The 17,132-nt window shown below is 34.2% G+C and overlaps 1 protein-coding gene across 2 annotated transcripts in view; it reads right to left on the minus strand.

The window, feature by feature from the left end:
* LOC131166704 (putative nuclear RNA export factor SDE5) overlaps positions 1–17,132 on the minus strand; it is a 31,385-nt gene continuing 14,253 nt past the window's right edge. For both annotated transcript variants that reach the window (XM_058125283.1, XM_058125288.1), the window contains exons 7-13: positions 13,319–13,404; positions 13,111–13,167; positions 6,930–7,009; positions 6,738–6,832; positions 6,557–6,624; positions 795–954; positions 1–247 (exon numbers count right to left, since the gene is read on the minus strand). In XM_058125283.1, coding sequence (XP_057981266.1) covers positions 832–954; positions 6,557–6,624; positions 6,738–6,832; positions 6,930–7,009; positions 13,111–13,167; positions 13,319–13,404 — 509 coding nt within the window. In that variant the 3' untranslated portion in view covers positions 1–247; positions 795–831. The remainder of the gene's footprint in view (positions 248–794; positions 955–6,556; positions 6,625–6,737; positions 6,833–6,929; positions 7,010–13,110; positions 13,168–13,318; positions 13,405–17,132) is intronic.

Genomic DNA, 17,132 nt, shown 5'->3' on the forward strand with positions numbered 1-17,132 from the left:
TGTTCAATCTTGGAATTTATTTGATGCATGTAATTTTAATAAACATTAAAGTCATCAAATTAACATAATTAACTATGCAAATTTTAATTAATAGAGTACCAAAATTTTAATTCCATAATTTTTTTACAGAGCTCAAAGTTAATCCCTTAGAAATATTTTTGTGATAGAACAAAGAACATGAACAAAAAAATTGCATTTAATCACCTTAGTCTAGATTAACAATTTCAGTCCCCTTACTTCCCAAATCCTGCAAAAAAAAAAAAAAAATTAAATAGCATTAATTTTTAAAAAAAAATTCCAACTTTAAAATTGAAGCCTTGGAATACAATAGTTATGGACAATCGAAATTTTGAAGTCTATTTTTTGGACAATCACTTATTTTTGAATGCATTATTATCCAAATATAATTCTACAATCCAAGACATTTATATGCATACTACTTTATATGGAATACAGAAATTTTTAAGCAAAAATTGTCATGTAATCACTTTTCATATATGTGCGGTGAGAATCACAAGAAAATAGAGAACTATAGATGGATGATTGAGTAGCAACCTTCATAACAAATATAATTGACTAGGCATACATTTGATGTAATAAAATTAATAAATAAGTTGGGATGCTTCCTAACAAAAATGAAAATTTTTTGCTCCTCATGCATACATTTGTAGATGGCATGAAAGATATTAATAGCTAGCTAGCTAACCACCAAAAATGCAGTTCCAAGCTTTGCCCAAAAATTCACATAGCCAAATTGCCCTAAGCACAAAATCCCAACGTTATGGCCACTTCACCTCATGTTTTTTGAAGGTGACTTTTTTTCTGCTCCTCTCATTGTTTTCCAGCAAAACTCAATTTTTTGGGGTTGATCTCGTCCACTCTTATCAGCAGTGCCTGACCATTCTGTTCCTCGGTCCATTTAATTGATTCCTTCTCGAGTAGCTTCATAATGATCTGCAGAGCAAAACTTGGAACCATCAAATTTTATCCTCTCAATTACCAAAATATTGGAAAACAAGTTAATCATAAATGCACGTATGCATGCATGCCAAATGTGGTAGATTTAGCTATGCATGGATTAATAAAGCACGTAAAATGTGGTAGATTTAGCTATACAAGGTCACAAATTGAACAGTACATAGTAGCAGAATTAGCTATAAATAAATAATCTTGGAAGTGTACATTCTAATTTTTGTTTTCATCTGCTGGTATGCCAAGACGGGGTATTTAAATTATTAATGCACCAGCTCTGACTCATGCTTTTACTCATTAGATGACTTTTACTGAGCTGAAATTGCTATGCCTCTGATACTCCAGTGTAAATTCGTCACATATAGTACCCCTGCTTTTACCAGGTTGCTTAGTCATGCAGACAAAGAATAATTAAATATGTTAAGCAACATACGTATTGGTGGTCTTTTAGGCCTCAAACCTCCTCATTCATTTCTGTCATTCAAGTACAAGGAACAAACTCAAACAAGAGTGGACAATCCTGTCAAATGGAAGAATAATACATCTTTGTTTAAGAACTATAAGAAATTTTTTGGGAGTCCAAATACATGGAATATTTAATGCAGTAGTGCCGAACTAGTGGAGACTACCAAATAACTTTACCCTTAAATTATTATTATTGTTATTATTAGAAGTTTCAATATGATTTCCAACATATGAATTATTGAAATGGACAAGGAAGAAAATACATTAACAGAAGAACGAAGTATGGGCAAGATTTCAGGCAAACAAAAAAAAAATTATCCATATGGAAATTTGTTGGCAACATTTCCCTTTTGTGTCACTTTGTGATTCTTTAGAATAAGAAGATTCAAAATGCAAAATTTAAAACAGTCGATCAATAAAAACAACAAAAACAAGTCTTAAGTTCTAACAAAAACAAGTCTTAAGTCCTACTAGGTACGGTCATATACATGAATTCTTTTCTACCAATTCACTCAATTGAGAGCATTTTTCATCTACTAAATTAAGAGCTCTTGAATCTTTCCTCACTACCTCATTTAAAGTTATTTTAAGTTTACCCCTACCCCATTTCATGCCAAAAACAATAACTAACCCACTCCTTCTCACAAGTGTCCTACCTGCGTTCAAATGCCAAAACCATCAAAGACACTCCCTTATCTTGTCTTTGGCCGGTGTTGTGCCTAGATTATGGTGTATATGCTTGTTCTTTAGTTTATCTTTGAATGTTATATCATTCATCCACCTTAACAGTCTCATTTCTACAACTTTTATTTTTTGTACATATTTTTCTTCTTAGTTATCTAACAGTATGAATCATAAAGCATAGCTGGCCTTGTAGCCGTTTTATATAAATTTTCTTTTAATTTTAAGGATATTCTACAATCACACAACATGTTTGATGCACTCCTCCATTTTACTCAACCTACTTTAATTCTGTGTATTACATCCTCTTCAATTTTCCCTTCCGCTCGCATTATAGACCCAAGATATCGAAATTTATGAGTGCTATTAATTTCTTGACTATCGAGTTTAATTTTCTCTCCACTACTCCTCACATTATTGAATTTCATTTCATATATCCTGTCTTATTCCTACTTATCCTAAAACAATTAAACTTAAAACGGTTCTCCAAAGTTCTTATATTTTATAGCTTGAAACAGCAGATCAAGCTCTTCATTAATTCCGAAATTTATCACTTGATCAATTTTGATTTATTCTAAGCTTCTGTAATGACAGATAATAAAAGGATACATTACACTAACTCAACAATAATCACAATAAGTCATTAAAACCACTTTTCAATTGATTTTAGTTAACATTATTAATGGATCAAATAAAATATAATTTTTCAATGAAAATAAACATTGTTTTATTGATTTGAACAAATAAGAAACAAAATAGGTAGGATCCTGTGTGTATGTATATAATGTAAAGTGGTCTTCCCAAGGATTCTTCTAACCTTTGTTAGAGCCAAAATCTAGGATTAAAGAGGAAGGGGAGATCGTTGATTATTGAGGCAACACTCAGTGTGATGATTAAAATAATTCAAAAAATTATAAACTCGAGACAATTCAGTAAAAAATTAGGAGCAATGTGTTGCCAAATCATAACATTTTTTCACTGATTTTTCATTGTCAATAATTAAAGATCATTCAATTTAACTTCTTTATTAAAATTAAAAGATGGCATACATAAGTACTACTGTAAATCGGCAACAATACCATTTTAAATGAATCCCCCATACTTGTCCAGATTGTGTGCTCTTATACCTACTCAAAACAATAAGATAAAATGGACCTATATGCAGGCTCAAGTAATTCCTATTTGAGACTTCTCAAAATCATTATACAATTTACACATAGGCCTATCAAATTAGTTATAATGTTCAAATATAAATACATATGTTATTTTATTAGTGATAATACATACGACTCACTAGCACATTTCCACGGCCCAATTACAATGCATAATTTCTAATTTAGTAAGTTTATGTCTTCATAAAATAGGATGGGGTTAGGGATGCAAAGGCTTGGGTAATTTGAGGAGATGAAGTTTAGGTTAAGCTTGGAGCTTTGGAGGATCAGTGTAGTGATGAGGGAAATAGTTGTGATAAGGCTAGGGGTAGCAAGGTTCATTCCCAAAATGCTGTGAGGCAGGTGGATGTGAGAGGAGAACAAAACAAAAAACCAGCACACACCATCAATCCATCAAATATCAACAATCGCTGAATATCTGACGAGCTCACCCTCTTTAAAGTTTCCATGACCCACACACCGAAGAGAAGCCACATAATGAATCTTCTCCCAAATCAGCAGAGACAACTTCTTCCATGAGAAAATACGCACATTGCATTCCAGCCAGAGGTGATATGTCCGAGGATGGAAGTAATGTTGCCAGTGAGTTACAAATTTGTCATTGGATGAATTTTGGGAATAGTATGGGTATGTTCCATAATTTATTTTTTTTCTATCAAAAAATAAAAAAACGTAGAAATATCAAATATGTACTCAATGCTACGATTTGTCATTAGTTTGAACATTATTTGTTTCAATATGACAAAAAAGTCATTAAACTTCTCTATTTCCACGTCATTGCCTTTTCTTGTGGATGGATGAGCTGGCCTTACTCAAGCCGGACAGCTGAACTGGTTCAACCTTGAATCAGTTCCTTGCTCAATCCAGGTCTGATCAGATTTTTGAATTGTCAAGAACTGGTCAAACCCAGCAAACCGACAAACTGAAAAACTGGAATCCTGAATCTTTCATTTTTCATAAATTTTTTCCAGATCATGATTTCCTTATTGATTGCTGATCTTATTTACTGAGAGCTGAAATTTTTTGTCTAACAGAGAATGGGAGGGACAGAAAATTGTTGTATGTGCTGTAAATGACTTGTAAAAACTCTCTGTTGATCAATGCATAATGGCGATCACGGATGTTACATAACAATATTGGTAGCTTCCAAGACCGTTATGTGCTGTTACAATGCCAGAACAGTTGTGAATGACTAAAACAGGTTTTAGAGTCTTTTTTCTTTCATTTTCTCCTCTCTTTTCCATTTATTGAAGCTTAGAAACTCAATTTTTTTAGTTGGTTTATTTAGTCAGCAATTTTTTTAAAAAAAATTCATTTTTGGGTTTATTTTCCTTGACAATTAGTATGCATTTTTTTAATAACTACCATATAAAAAAAATCAACCTTCTCCCTCATTAAATTGCATATGTTAATATTCTAAGTTATTTCAATTTTAATTTATTTTATTTTTGTTTTGTTTTTCTTACTCCTAGTTTGGAGACTCAAATACTTTCTATTGTATGAATTTTTGTTTTTTGTTTAACATATTAACATTCTACATTTTAAAAATTCCATTAAAGACTAAAAGAGTACAAAAAAGGGAATTCTATATTTTATATTTCTATATATTTAAGATTTCTTAGTCTGAATTTAACTTATAGTTATAGTCAATAAGCAGTAAAAAGTAGCAAATGCATGCTTCTTCTCGCCAAAAGCAACTAAAGCAACCAAGATGACACCCAATACTTGTAGTATATGTTATATTTAAATTGATTAAAATTTACTAAAAATCATTAAAGCATTAATATATAGGATTCTGCGACCAACCCGCATGAATGCATGTGTTTTCAAGAAGTTTGCTAATGCAAAAAATGAATTCACAGATGCAGTGTCCGTTACGTGTTACATGATGGCCACGACCATTACTGTTATGCAGACAATTACTGTTATTTAAAACCATGCTTGTGTGGATTTCTGTTTGAATTATGATCCCTGCAACTACAAGCTTTGAACTTTCACCATGAGAGAGAGAGAGAGAGAGAGAGCAAGATAGTTGAGGAAAGGGAATAGAGGAGCATTTTCAGAGAGAGATGATCGTACCAATGCTCGAGGAAAAGGAATAGAGGAGGATTCTCAAGAAGTGGGGAAGAGATGATCAAACTGATTGGGGCGGAAGAATGGACGAGGATACTCTGGAAAGTGGGGGATGATAAGATATGTGCATGCCAGTCAAAGAGAAATAATCTATTATAACATTATAAATAATGAAAAAAATCATTTGTTGGAAGCTCAAACTCAAGTGCTTAAGTCATCTAAATTTGTTGGAAGTTGAAAAATCTCTTTAGATGCAGAAGATTACTTCTTGGGATGCAAACTTCCTATGATTACAAAAGGGTGGGTCTTAACCAAGAGGGATATCCTAATACACACACACACACACACACACACAACAGGCAGGCATGCATATCAGTTTTATGAAATCATGCTGACATCACTGAAATCTCACTAACTGGTCTGGGATTGAAAACTCTACTCAAAATCAATTCATTATTTTTTCTTTGGTGGGGGATGGTGGAATCAGGGCAACTAATTAAGTTTTTTTTGTGTCTTTACAAATGTTTTATTTCAAAACTTTCAGCCATAACCATTTCATTTTTACAAAATTTATATTTTTGATTGATTAAATGCTCAAAGATGAGAATGCAAAGAGCTTTGAAGATAAATAATAATGGAAGCTTCTCTCTTGTAGAGAGTCCAACTGGTACAAGAAGTGGTTTGGGGCAAAGGGTTGTGAGGGAGGACTTTCTATAGAGGAAAAGAAATAGGATGATGAGTCGGAGGAGAGTGAATCTACTAGTAAATATAAGCATGATAATGCCATATCGGTACATTATTGGATGAATTTCACAACAATAGTGAACTGGACTTCTCTGGTTTTGTGGATCAAGTTTCCCATGGGTTGGAAAGACCTGTTGTTGGTTTGGAATGAGTTTCTATTTAGGAAAGGTTAAGTAAAGAAGATGCATGATCTAGTCACTCCGGCTTTTTTTGAATGCTTGTGTCTTTCCTATGCGTTTGTTTCGGTTTAGAGTACTTATCCTCCTTTCTATTGTAATTATTTCTTTTATATCTTAACAAATTTTCTTTTGCTATAAAGAAAATATTTTGGTTGACCTAAACTGCAACAAAAAATGTATTAACAGGCAAATACTTAGGTTTTGTTGTTTGGTACACAGAACCAAAGTATGAATAACAGCTATAAAACAAGCAAAGTTAATGTATATTACCATTCGTTTCCGAGCCCCTTTCTTGACGTCATCATTCGAGCCCAAGATGACCTTCAGACACTGAATAGCTGAAAGGACATTTTTTTAAGAGTGGAGGGGATAATGGAAGCAAGAGTTATGTCATCTCTTATTTACCCATTCCAGTTTGAAGAACAAATGGATGATAAGAGCAGAAACATACATGGAATTCCAGAAAGAGACTTTAAATGAAACCTCAGAAGACTTATTGCTTCCTTTGGCTCCTGTTCATCCAAGTATAGAGACACTTCTTCATTTCTGCAATTTATGTCATTTTTTAAAAAAAAAAATTTAAGTCAACAAACAGAAGATACAGCCCAAAAAGAACCAAAAAAAAAAAAAGAATAAAACCTACTTTTTGCATTGATTAGTTTCAATAAGCTTTTGAGCAGATTTTTCATCTGCTTCTCGAGCCTTCTTGCTGTAAAAATGACCCTATACATCAACGATAAAAGAATCAATAAGCAAGCAGTAATAAGTGCAAATATTGATGTGAAAAAAGGAACATAACTGTCCCCAATCAGAATAATTTCACTTTTTCCAAGATTTCCTTTCGAACCTGAAACAGTCTAGCACTGCTAAAATGCATCGCAAATTCAGAATGAGGAAAGGGTAATCCTCACAGAAAATGATGGTGTAATTTGCGAATAAAATATAACAGACCTCCAAAGAGTCGAAGACCTTCCATTTCTGCAGGCTTTGAGGCATTTAAGGAGTTCTCTATCAGTGGCTATTTCCAGCATGAGGCTCAGCACTTCCATCATCACAATAAATAAGAAGGGAGACAAAGGATCCCCTTGTCTCAGTCCTTTGGAGGACCGAAAGCATTCAGAAGTGGCTTGAACAAAATGCGTGGATCTCTCAGACTGGCAGAGCAGGGGTGTGGAAATACATTAGGAAAGGCAGGAATGACTTTTTCTCCCTTCTTAGATTCCAAGTGGGGAATGGAGACAGCATTATTTTTGGCATAATGTGTGGAGTTATTCGGAGGCTCTCAGTGTCTCATTTCCAGCCATTTACGATATGACTTGTGATAAAGATGCCTGCATAAGCCAGCACCTTCAAACATCAATTCAGGAGTTTCTTGGAATATCCTTTTCATAGAAATGTGGAAGTTTGGGAACTCAACCAACTCACTGATTTCTACAGTCATCTTTACAAGATCCAGTTTCAAAACACTCATGACCTTCCTGTTTGATCCTTTGACAGGAAAGGAGTCTTGACTTTCAGATCCTTCTACAAGAAACTTTTTCTTTGGGAGTCGAACAACACTCACTCCCCTTGGTCTCAATTATGGAAGATAGCTGCCCCTAATAAGTTGGCAGTGGGCAACTAGCAGAGAAGGGGGTTCTCCATTGCCAACAGATGCGCCCTTTGTATGGTGAGGCAGAATCAGTAGACCATAACCAGAACCATTGCCCCTGGACTAGAAATTGGAATTGGCTCAGACTCTTATTGGACAATGGTGCGTTACTGCTAGATCTGTTGGAGGGGAGCTCTGGGCCTGGAGAGGGATTTGGCTGTTCAGGCAACAAAGGGAAAGAGGTAGGCTTTGTCTCTCATTCCTCTCACAATTTTCTGGTGTTGAAGAGTTTTCAATAATTCAATCTCAACACTTCAGTACTAGTTGGCATAGTGGACTAGTAGCAAATGGCTTCAATGTAATTTTCCGTGTGACACCCTTCACGGGGTGATCAATTTCCTGTACTTCAGGTTGGTGTCTGCTCAATGCCCTTTAATATATAACATCTTTACTAATAAAAAATTATTTCATCTTTGTATATCAGAAAAGAGAGCACAGCAATGTTTCAGACGTTGCCATGATAAGTTATTCAAGAGGCATTGGTATCACTGTCAAAAAATATGAGAACAAAAACCAAAAACAAAAACTTAAGCTTCAGCCTCAGAAAAAGTCTGAAGGGAGGATCAGCCTGGATGGTAATAAAGTGAAGCCCTTTCTGGGGCTTTAAAAAACGAGATCAAGAAATTTACGAGTGTCCTAATAAGGTCCAATACACTAGTTTATTAAAGAAGGGTGTGGGGCATGTGAATATGGTTAGTAAGGAGAAAGAGGATAAAGCGCAGGGTAGAAGACATAGTTTTGGAAGCATCTAATCAGGGAAGAAAATGAGCACTATCTCTTTGCAGTCTAGGGTTAGTAACAGGGTTAATGGCGAGTGTGGGAGGTTGGTTGGAGTCTCTGTGAACTCAGTGGAAGAGAGTTGCTGCCATGGCAAGACCCAAAATGGCCAATAGCGAATGATGATGTTGTGCGCAAGGGGGTGGGGGGTGTTGACTAAGAATCGTGGATGGATGGAGGATTTTAAAGAGTAATGGAGACGACGTTGGAGATATGGTTACTAAGAAGAGAAGGACGTGTGAAAATGCTAATGATAACAAGGTTTATGTCCATAGGCAAGCTGGGAGGATGCTGTGGATATTGGAAAAGGTACTGATTCCAAGCAAGGGGACTATGTTGCGAGAACCAAAAAAAATTAAAAATTAAAAATTTTCATAAGAATTTCTGAAGGAAGTTTGTGTGTTGTGGAATATTTGAGAAGTCAGGAGGGAGATATAGATGGGAGGGTTGGTAAAGGAAAGGAAAAGAAAAAATGGGGTGAAGTATCAATGGTGATCTGCTCCTCGATGAATTTCGGGAGCAATATCGCTATGGTTCTTATTTCTAATTTACTTGGGCATTTATCATATATAACTCCATCGCCAATGGAAGGTAAGAAGGGTATCCATATCTCTTAATTCCTCCTCTATTGCTTCGATGCCTAAGAAATCTAGATCTATCAAGGTACAGGATTTGAGACCTATTAGTCTTGTTCTTAGTGTTTATAATATTATCACTAAAGTATTAGCTAATAGATTGAGTGCAGTGCTTGATAAGACTATTTCTAGTGCTCAAAGTGCATTTGCAGGGTAATGCAAATAGTAGATGCTATTGGTGACTAATGAGGTGGTGGAGAATCTTCGTAGGAATAAGAAGAGGGGGTTCATCTTCAAATTGGTTTTTGAGAAAGCACATGATGGAGTTAGCTAGAGTTTCTTGGATAATATCTTTGCAAGAAATGGTTTTAGTGAGCGATGGCATTGAGGATGATGGAATGGGCAAAAAACAGCTGTGGGATTTTGCCTTCTTTAAGTGAAGAGATAATTGGGAAGGATATAGAAGCTTAGCAACTGCTGGATAAGATGGGCCTGTGAAAGTCTAATCTAGGAGGTAATGAAGTTTGGTTGGATAAGGGTAAAAGGAAGATGAAAAAAGGATGACAAGAAATAGCTAATATGAAGTGCTCAGTAAGACAATGGGAAGGGGCTAAAGAGGGATTTTCTAAATTAATTTTCTAATTTTTTGTTTTCTTTTATTGTTTAGTTTTTTTTCTTGAGGATTTTTTTTCCTCTTAGAGTAATTCTTTTTTTTTCTTAATACAATTCCTCTTCTTATCAAAAAGAAATTATTTTATTATTCTATTTTTAAACTCACATTTGCTCCAAAAATAATCCTATTGTAATTGAAAAATGGTAAGAATGACTTTGGACTTTTATTGTATATTTATTTTTAGAAATTTTATGGATATGTTTATTTTAATTCTATTTTTAATTCACGTGCTCACTTTATCTTAATTTTATTCAAAAATTATGCATAGAATAAATGATTTAATCCATAAAAATCAATTCGTGATGACTAGCAACAGGTTGTCTTCTTGCGCTGTGCTGCTTCCTGAAACCAGTGCACTCCCCTGCTGGCATTCACTTGCATACTCACAAATACCATGCACACCTCATTCTGTTTCCCATCAAGACACACGACACAGCGACATGTACAATAGTCTACTCACTTTCACCAAGAATACAGAGCATTGCCTATTCATATTCTTACCAAGACACGCACAAACACCACTATACTCAAATACATACATACAGCAAGATTTTCACAAAAATAACACTCAAAATACTCCATGGATTTGAAAACAAATTCATATACATTCATCAAATTAATTAACACCACCAAAACAAAAGAGAACCAAGTGTTAGATTCAATCATGAAGCAAAAACAAATACAAGCACTCAAGCATGCTTGATTCTACAAGACAAAACCATGGTGGAGGCTAATGTGGGAGGGAGAGTGAAGGGGAGCAATGGAATGTAAAAAAAGAATGTGGTCAGATGGGAGGATAGGGTGGCGTAGAGGGTGAACCCTTTTAGCAAATGGGAAAGTGGCCTTACTTTGCTTTAGCCCAAGGATACCTTTTATAGAGTGGACAAGGGCATAAAGCCACTTCTATGTTGGAGGCATTACTTGGTGAGGTTTATTGGGTCATTGGATGAGGGACAAGTGCCCCATGAGTGAGAGAGTGGCACCTAGGGAATGTGGTGTACTTTGATTGGGCCAAGCTCCATTGAAGTGGGCCACATTAGGAGATTCTAGAGAGCAAAAGCAAGGTTAAGGGTGACTAATATGTGTTGGAATGATAAGGGGTAAAATAGGGGTTAATTGATAGAATTAAGGCTGATGTGAGAAATTAAGGTTTCATTAGGCCCTAATTTTGAAATTGAAGTCCAATTAACTCCCAATTTTAGAAATTTAAATACCATTGGGCTTAAATTAGGGAATTAACGTTCAAATTTAGGCCTTAATTTGAGGATTGAGATTCAATTTTGGAGGGTTAGCATCAAATATGCTTCAATTGAAAATTAAGGTTCAATAGCATCTCAGTTTTTGAATGTAAGTCCAATTAGATCTTGATTTTAGAAATTGAGACTTAATTGGGTTTTAATTAGATAATTGAGATTCAATTAGGCCTTGATTTTGAACATTGATGATTAATTGGGTCTCGATTTGGGGTTGAGGTTGGATTGGAATTACTCTAGAGTTTTCCAAGTGAATTTGAGATTAATATTCTAGTTTTGCACCTCATGTGAAATTGGGGATTAAATTGGTTTGGATGGAATTGGACTGCGATTGGGGTGAAGTGTAAATGTGATGGTGCAATTGGGAGTTGATTAGGCTCAATTAACTCCCAATTTTAGAAATTTAAATACCATTGGGCTTCAATTACAGAATTAAGGTTCAAATTTAGGCCTTAATTTGAGGATTGAGATTCAATTTTGGAGGGTTAGCATCAATTATGCTTCAATTGAAAAATTAAGGTTCAATCGCATCCCGGTTTTAGAATATAAGTCCAATTAGATCTTGATTTTGGAAATTGAGACTTAATTGGGCTTTAGTTAGATAATTGAGATTCAATTAGGCCTTGATTTTGACCACTATTGATTAATTGGGTCTCGATTTGGGGCTTTTGCCCTTGGGTTGGAATTAGGTTGGAGTTTTTCAAGTGAATTTGAGATTAAAGTTCCAATTTTGCGGCTCCTGTGAAATTGGGGATTAAATTGATTTGGGTGGAATTGGACTGCAATTGGGGTGAAGTGTAAATGTGATGGAGCAATTCAGAGTTGATTAGGCTCAATTTAAAAGTAGTAGGTGAAGTTAAGGTTCAATTAGGTGAATGAGGGTTCAATTTCGTGCAATTTTGGGAAAGTTTGAGGTGCAATTGGGGGTGATTGAAGTTTAAGGGTGCGATTGGGGTTTTAATTGAGCTCTTTGGGTTTCAATTTTGAGTCAGCACGACATCTTAGGGTCTTGATTGTGTTTGATTCATCTTGATGTGATAGTTTAAGGTGCAATTGTGACCAATTTGGTTCATGGTGGCAATTTAGGCTTTTATGGTGTTAGATTTGATTAGAAGCGAGGATCATGGTTTCAAGTAGTTCAATGTGGTTTAATGTGACAATCTAGGGTTTCAATGTGTTCAACCTGGTAGTTTAATGTTTTGATGGTGTTTGATGATGTTTAATGGGGCTTGATGTGAGGACTTAGGCTTTCAAAGTGAAAACTTCGAGTCTTGACAATGTTTTGGGGTTTCAATGGGTTTGGAGAGGTTTGGGTCCTGATAGTGTTCAGGTAATGTTTGTGCTTCAAATGTGTTTTTATTTGGTTCGAGGTGATGGGTTAGGGATTGATGTGAAGGGATGCCGTGTTGTGACGACCCTAGTGAGAATGAACTCTCTCATGTTGCTTTCATCGAGTTAGGGGGAAAGAGAGTCTGAGTGCAACAATCCTAGAAAGAGGGAAAGATGGCCAAGAAGCTTTATATTGGGGAGAAAAAGCTCTTTGAAAAATAAAACGAGACTGAAATAGCCTTTGTTGTAATGTAGAAATTGTTAACTATAGCATGTATTGAACTCCATTTGAATGATTCGTGTTCACAAATTAATTTACTAATAATCGAATCACCCAATTATACAGTAAGGGGAAAAATATATATTGAACTAAAACCAAATCATGTACCTAGAAAAGGTAAATCTATGATTGCATCAAGGGAACAAATCAAATTTGCTAAAAATTAAAATATTAAAAAAGTGCAGACAATAAATGAGAATTGAATTTGGAGACCTATCAACATTTCCATCAAGTAAACAAGTGTGCCCCGTGTATGTCACCAGTAAAATGTACAACAATACTTCACCTCTTCTAGAAGTTTATATGCCCGTGTATGTTCCCCATTAGCGAATGCATCAACAGCCTGTGAGGTAACTAGGACTGTCAATTCTAGCCATCTATACTCAATGATCAGAGAGTAATCAATCATATGAGCATTAATATTGACTCTGAAAAAAAAAAAAAAGGCAAATTTAAAAATCAAGCAATAAAAGGATTAGAAAAAACTGACTCACGGCTTTATAATACTCTTTCATTATAGTCCAATACTCCTTCACTGCTTTACGTTGGACCTTGTAGCTATCCTCATCATCTTCACTGTCTAAGAACAGAAGAAGTGTGTCTAATAAGGAAAAAGAATAAAGAAGTAAATAGCAAAAGAAGAAACATAAAATGTTCAGAACCTTTGATCACATCCTTTAGAGAAGCAATGTCACAAATAATGCATGCCCATTGATGATCTCAAGAATGTAAATGGGACATTTGGTTCACAGCAACTTAGACGCCCCTAGGTTATGAGATGCCCAGGAATAGGATGCATGGAATATTTCAATAGTTTATCTCATGGGATACACAATAATCCAGACAAGATACCCATGTTTATTTTGGTTCACCATGGAATCCAGCAAGGTATTTCATTAATATTATAAAAATACCATTGACCTGTGTACATAAAAGTATATTATAAATATTTAGGCTCTGTTTGCTTGTGGAAGTTTTATTTTACATTTCCAGCTTTTCAAATAATTACAAAAATGGCACCTTATTTTCTAGTTTTCCACATTTGCATATTTTTATTAATTTCTAGATATTGTTTTCACCATACTAACATACTGAAATTCCAGCTATCATAGGACTAAGTAATTATTCTCTAAAATTTAATATAATAATATATAAAAATATTTACTTTAGCACTATACCATTAATACATGCTATAGTATTATAATATCAAATGATATGATATTGGAATCAGTCATGTTATCATATTTTAATTTAATGTAATAATATTACACTATTATAGCATTATATAATATTGCTTTATATTTTAACTGTAACAATTTATTACTTATTACTATAAAGATCATAAATATGTATTGATTCTGACAAAAAAGTTAATATGTTTGATTTTTTTATTTTTTTTATTTTTTGTTCTCTGTTTTTTCTTCTTTTTGTTGAGGAGGATGTCTTGTTCTCCTTCTTGTATATCCTTCCTATTCTAACGAATTCATCTTCTTTTTCTATATATATATATATATATATATATATATAATATTATAATATGGTATATATCTACATTATTATATTCACAAAATGGTATAATAATGTTTATTATACCATTTTATGAATATAATAATGCAGATATTTACGTACTTTTTTTGGTTATTGTATTGTACCATATTATAACATTATATATATCCAGTTTGTCTTAAGGACATTTTGGTCTTCTAATTTTACATGTCCATGCGTATCAAAGATAATGGAAGATGAGCAATTGGGTAATCCTATACCATTTCCATGGTCTGTGATTAAAAGGTTTGCGGAACCCAACATGAAAAATTCCAATGACAACCAAATCTTGATGTCATGGGCTTCACATCCCTAGGAATGTCCTTGATCCCACAAACCAAAAGCCCAATTAAGAGTCACAATCACTAGTCACAAAGAATCTCTCTCTCTCTCTCAAATTCCAATGACAACCAAATCTTGATGTCATGGGCTTCACATCCCTAGGAATGTCCCAAGATCCCACAAACCAAAAGCCCAAATAAGAGTCACAATCACAAGTCACAAAGAATCTCTCTCTCTCTCTCAAATTCCAATGACAACCAAATCTTGATGCCATGGGCTTCACATCCCTAGGAATGTCCCAAGATCCCACAAACCAAAAGCCCGATTAAGAGTCCCAATCACAACTCTCTCTCCCTCTCTCTCTCTCTCTCTCTCTCAATATAATTTCTTCTTCTATAAAAACAAAAAAGGACTTGTTCAACAACTAGATATTTTTTTTTTTGGATAACATGTTTAGTATCCAGGTAACACCACCACGCACTCAATGTCCTAATCTTTTCACACACAATCGGTCCCAAGCCCAGCAAAAGGAGGAGTGTTGCGTTAGGGAACTGACAACTAGCATACAACTTGTCAAATCTCTATGATATGAATCCTCACCGATTATTTATTGGAGTGTCCCCTACGAGCGACGCATTGCACTTACACCACCTACATGTCGTAAAAAATGTGCGAGGGTGAGTCAAGTCATCTCCTAGAAGTGATGCGCCATGTCAGCAACTAGGTACGACGTCAAATATGTGAGGGTTCCCACATCTTTCTAGATGTGGACAGGTAAAGTTAGTTCAAGACACTAGGTTAGATTAGCAACTTGGAACATTAGGAACACTTACTGACTTCCAGGTAAAAACATGTAGATAATGGATACAATGATTAGAATAAAATTAATATAATCTGCCTCTAAGAAACTAAGTTGGTAGGGGAAAAATCTAAGGAAATTGAAAAACTATGATTCAAAATTTGGTGCACTGAAAAAAAAAAAAGAATAATAAGAATAGGGTAATAAAAATCATTGTAGACAAAGACTTGAAAGACGGTGTTGTAGATGTCAAAAGAGTAGAGGATCATAAAAATCAAGATGCTCTTAGGCCAACAGAAAACAAATGTCATTAGTACTTATGCTCCTCAAGCACACTTAGCAAAAAAACCTTAAGAGACAATTTTGGGAAGATATGTATAGTATTATATAAGGGACATTAGCGGCTAAGAAAATATTCATAGGAATTGATTTGAATAGACATATTGTAATGTATAACGAAGTTTATGAGAGGATACATTGAGGACATGGATATAGAAATAAAAATAAGTTTAAGGATCTTAAACTATGCCATGTCATATGATCTTATTACAATGAATACTTGCTTTAAGAAGAGAGAACATTTGATAACCTTCAAGAGTAGACAAAATAAAAGTTAAATAATTTTTTTCTTAATTTGAGGGTAGATAGTTAAATATGTAAGCATTTAAAGTTATCCCAAGTGAAAGCTTAACTACACAACATAGAGTTTTAGTTTGAATAGACACATTGTAAAAAATAACTAAGTTTATAAGAGGATACATTGAGGACATGGATGTAGAAATAAAAATGAGTAAGGATCTTAAACTTCGCCATGTCATATGATCTTATTACAATGAATACTTGCTTTAAGAAGAGAGAACACTTGATAACCTTCAAGGGTAGACAAAACTGAAGTTAAATAATTTTTTCTTAACTGGAGGGTAGATAGTTAAATATGTAAGGATTTAAAGTTATCCCAGGTGAAAGCTTAACTACACAACATAGAGTTTTAGTGTTAGACACATGTATTAAAAATGGGAAGAGAAAATATAAATCAGTACAAAAGAACTGGGGAACCAAAATGGGGAACTAAAAGGGAGAAAATAGAATAAAATTCAAAGATAAATTATCAAAGATGGGGATTGCACAATAGGAGATGGTGTAGATGCAAACACTCTTTGGAGTAGGATACCTAGCTTTATTAAAAAGATAGAAAAAGAGATTTTAGGTTAATCAAAAGGAAGATGCTTGAATAGTAAATAAAGTTGGTAGTGGGATCAAGAAATTTGGTCATGAAGACAAAAAAAAATGGCATAAAACATAGAAAAAATGTAGAAACATGGGAAACTTTGAAAATTATAAAGAGGCCAGAAAAGATGCAGAAACAGCTGTTAGTGAAGTGAAGCTAAAATACAACAGAAGGGAAAGAGACATATTTTAACTTGCTAGAGCTAGAGAAAGAGACATATTTCAACTTGCTAGAGCTAGAGAAAGAAGGAGCAAGGACTTGGGTAATGTAAAATGCATAAAAAGTTGGGGATGATATTGTCCTCGTTAAGGAAGAAGACACAAAAAAAAGATGGTGAAGTTACTTTACTAAGCTATTTAATGAAAACAGAGTAGAAGGCTTAAATTAAGTTTAATTTGATTATAAATTAATATTGCATATATGTAAAATATGTTTAATGTATATATAATATTAT

This window comes from Malania oleifera, chromosome 1 (genome assembly GCF_029873635.1).
Source record: "Malania oleifera isolate guangnan ecotype guangnan chromosome 1, ASM2987363v1, whole genome shotgun sequence".
Classification (NCBI taxonomy): Eukaryota; Viridiplantae; Streptophyta; class Magnoliopsida; order Santalales; family Ximeniaceae; genus Malania; species Malania oleifera.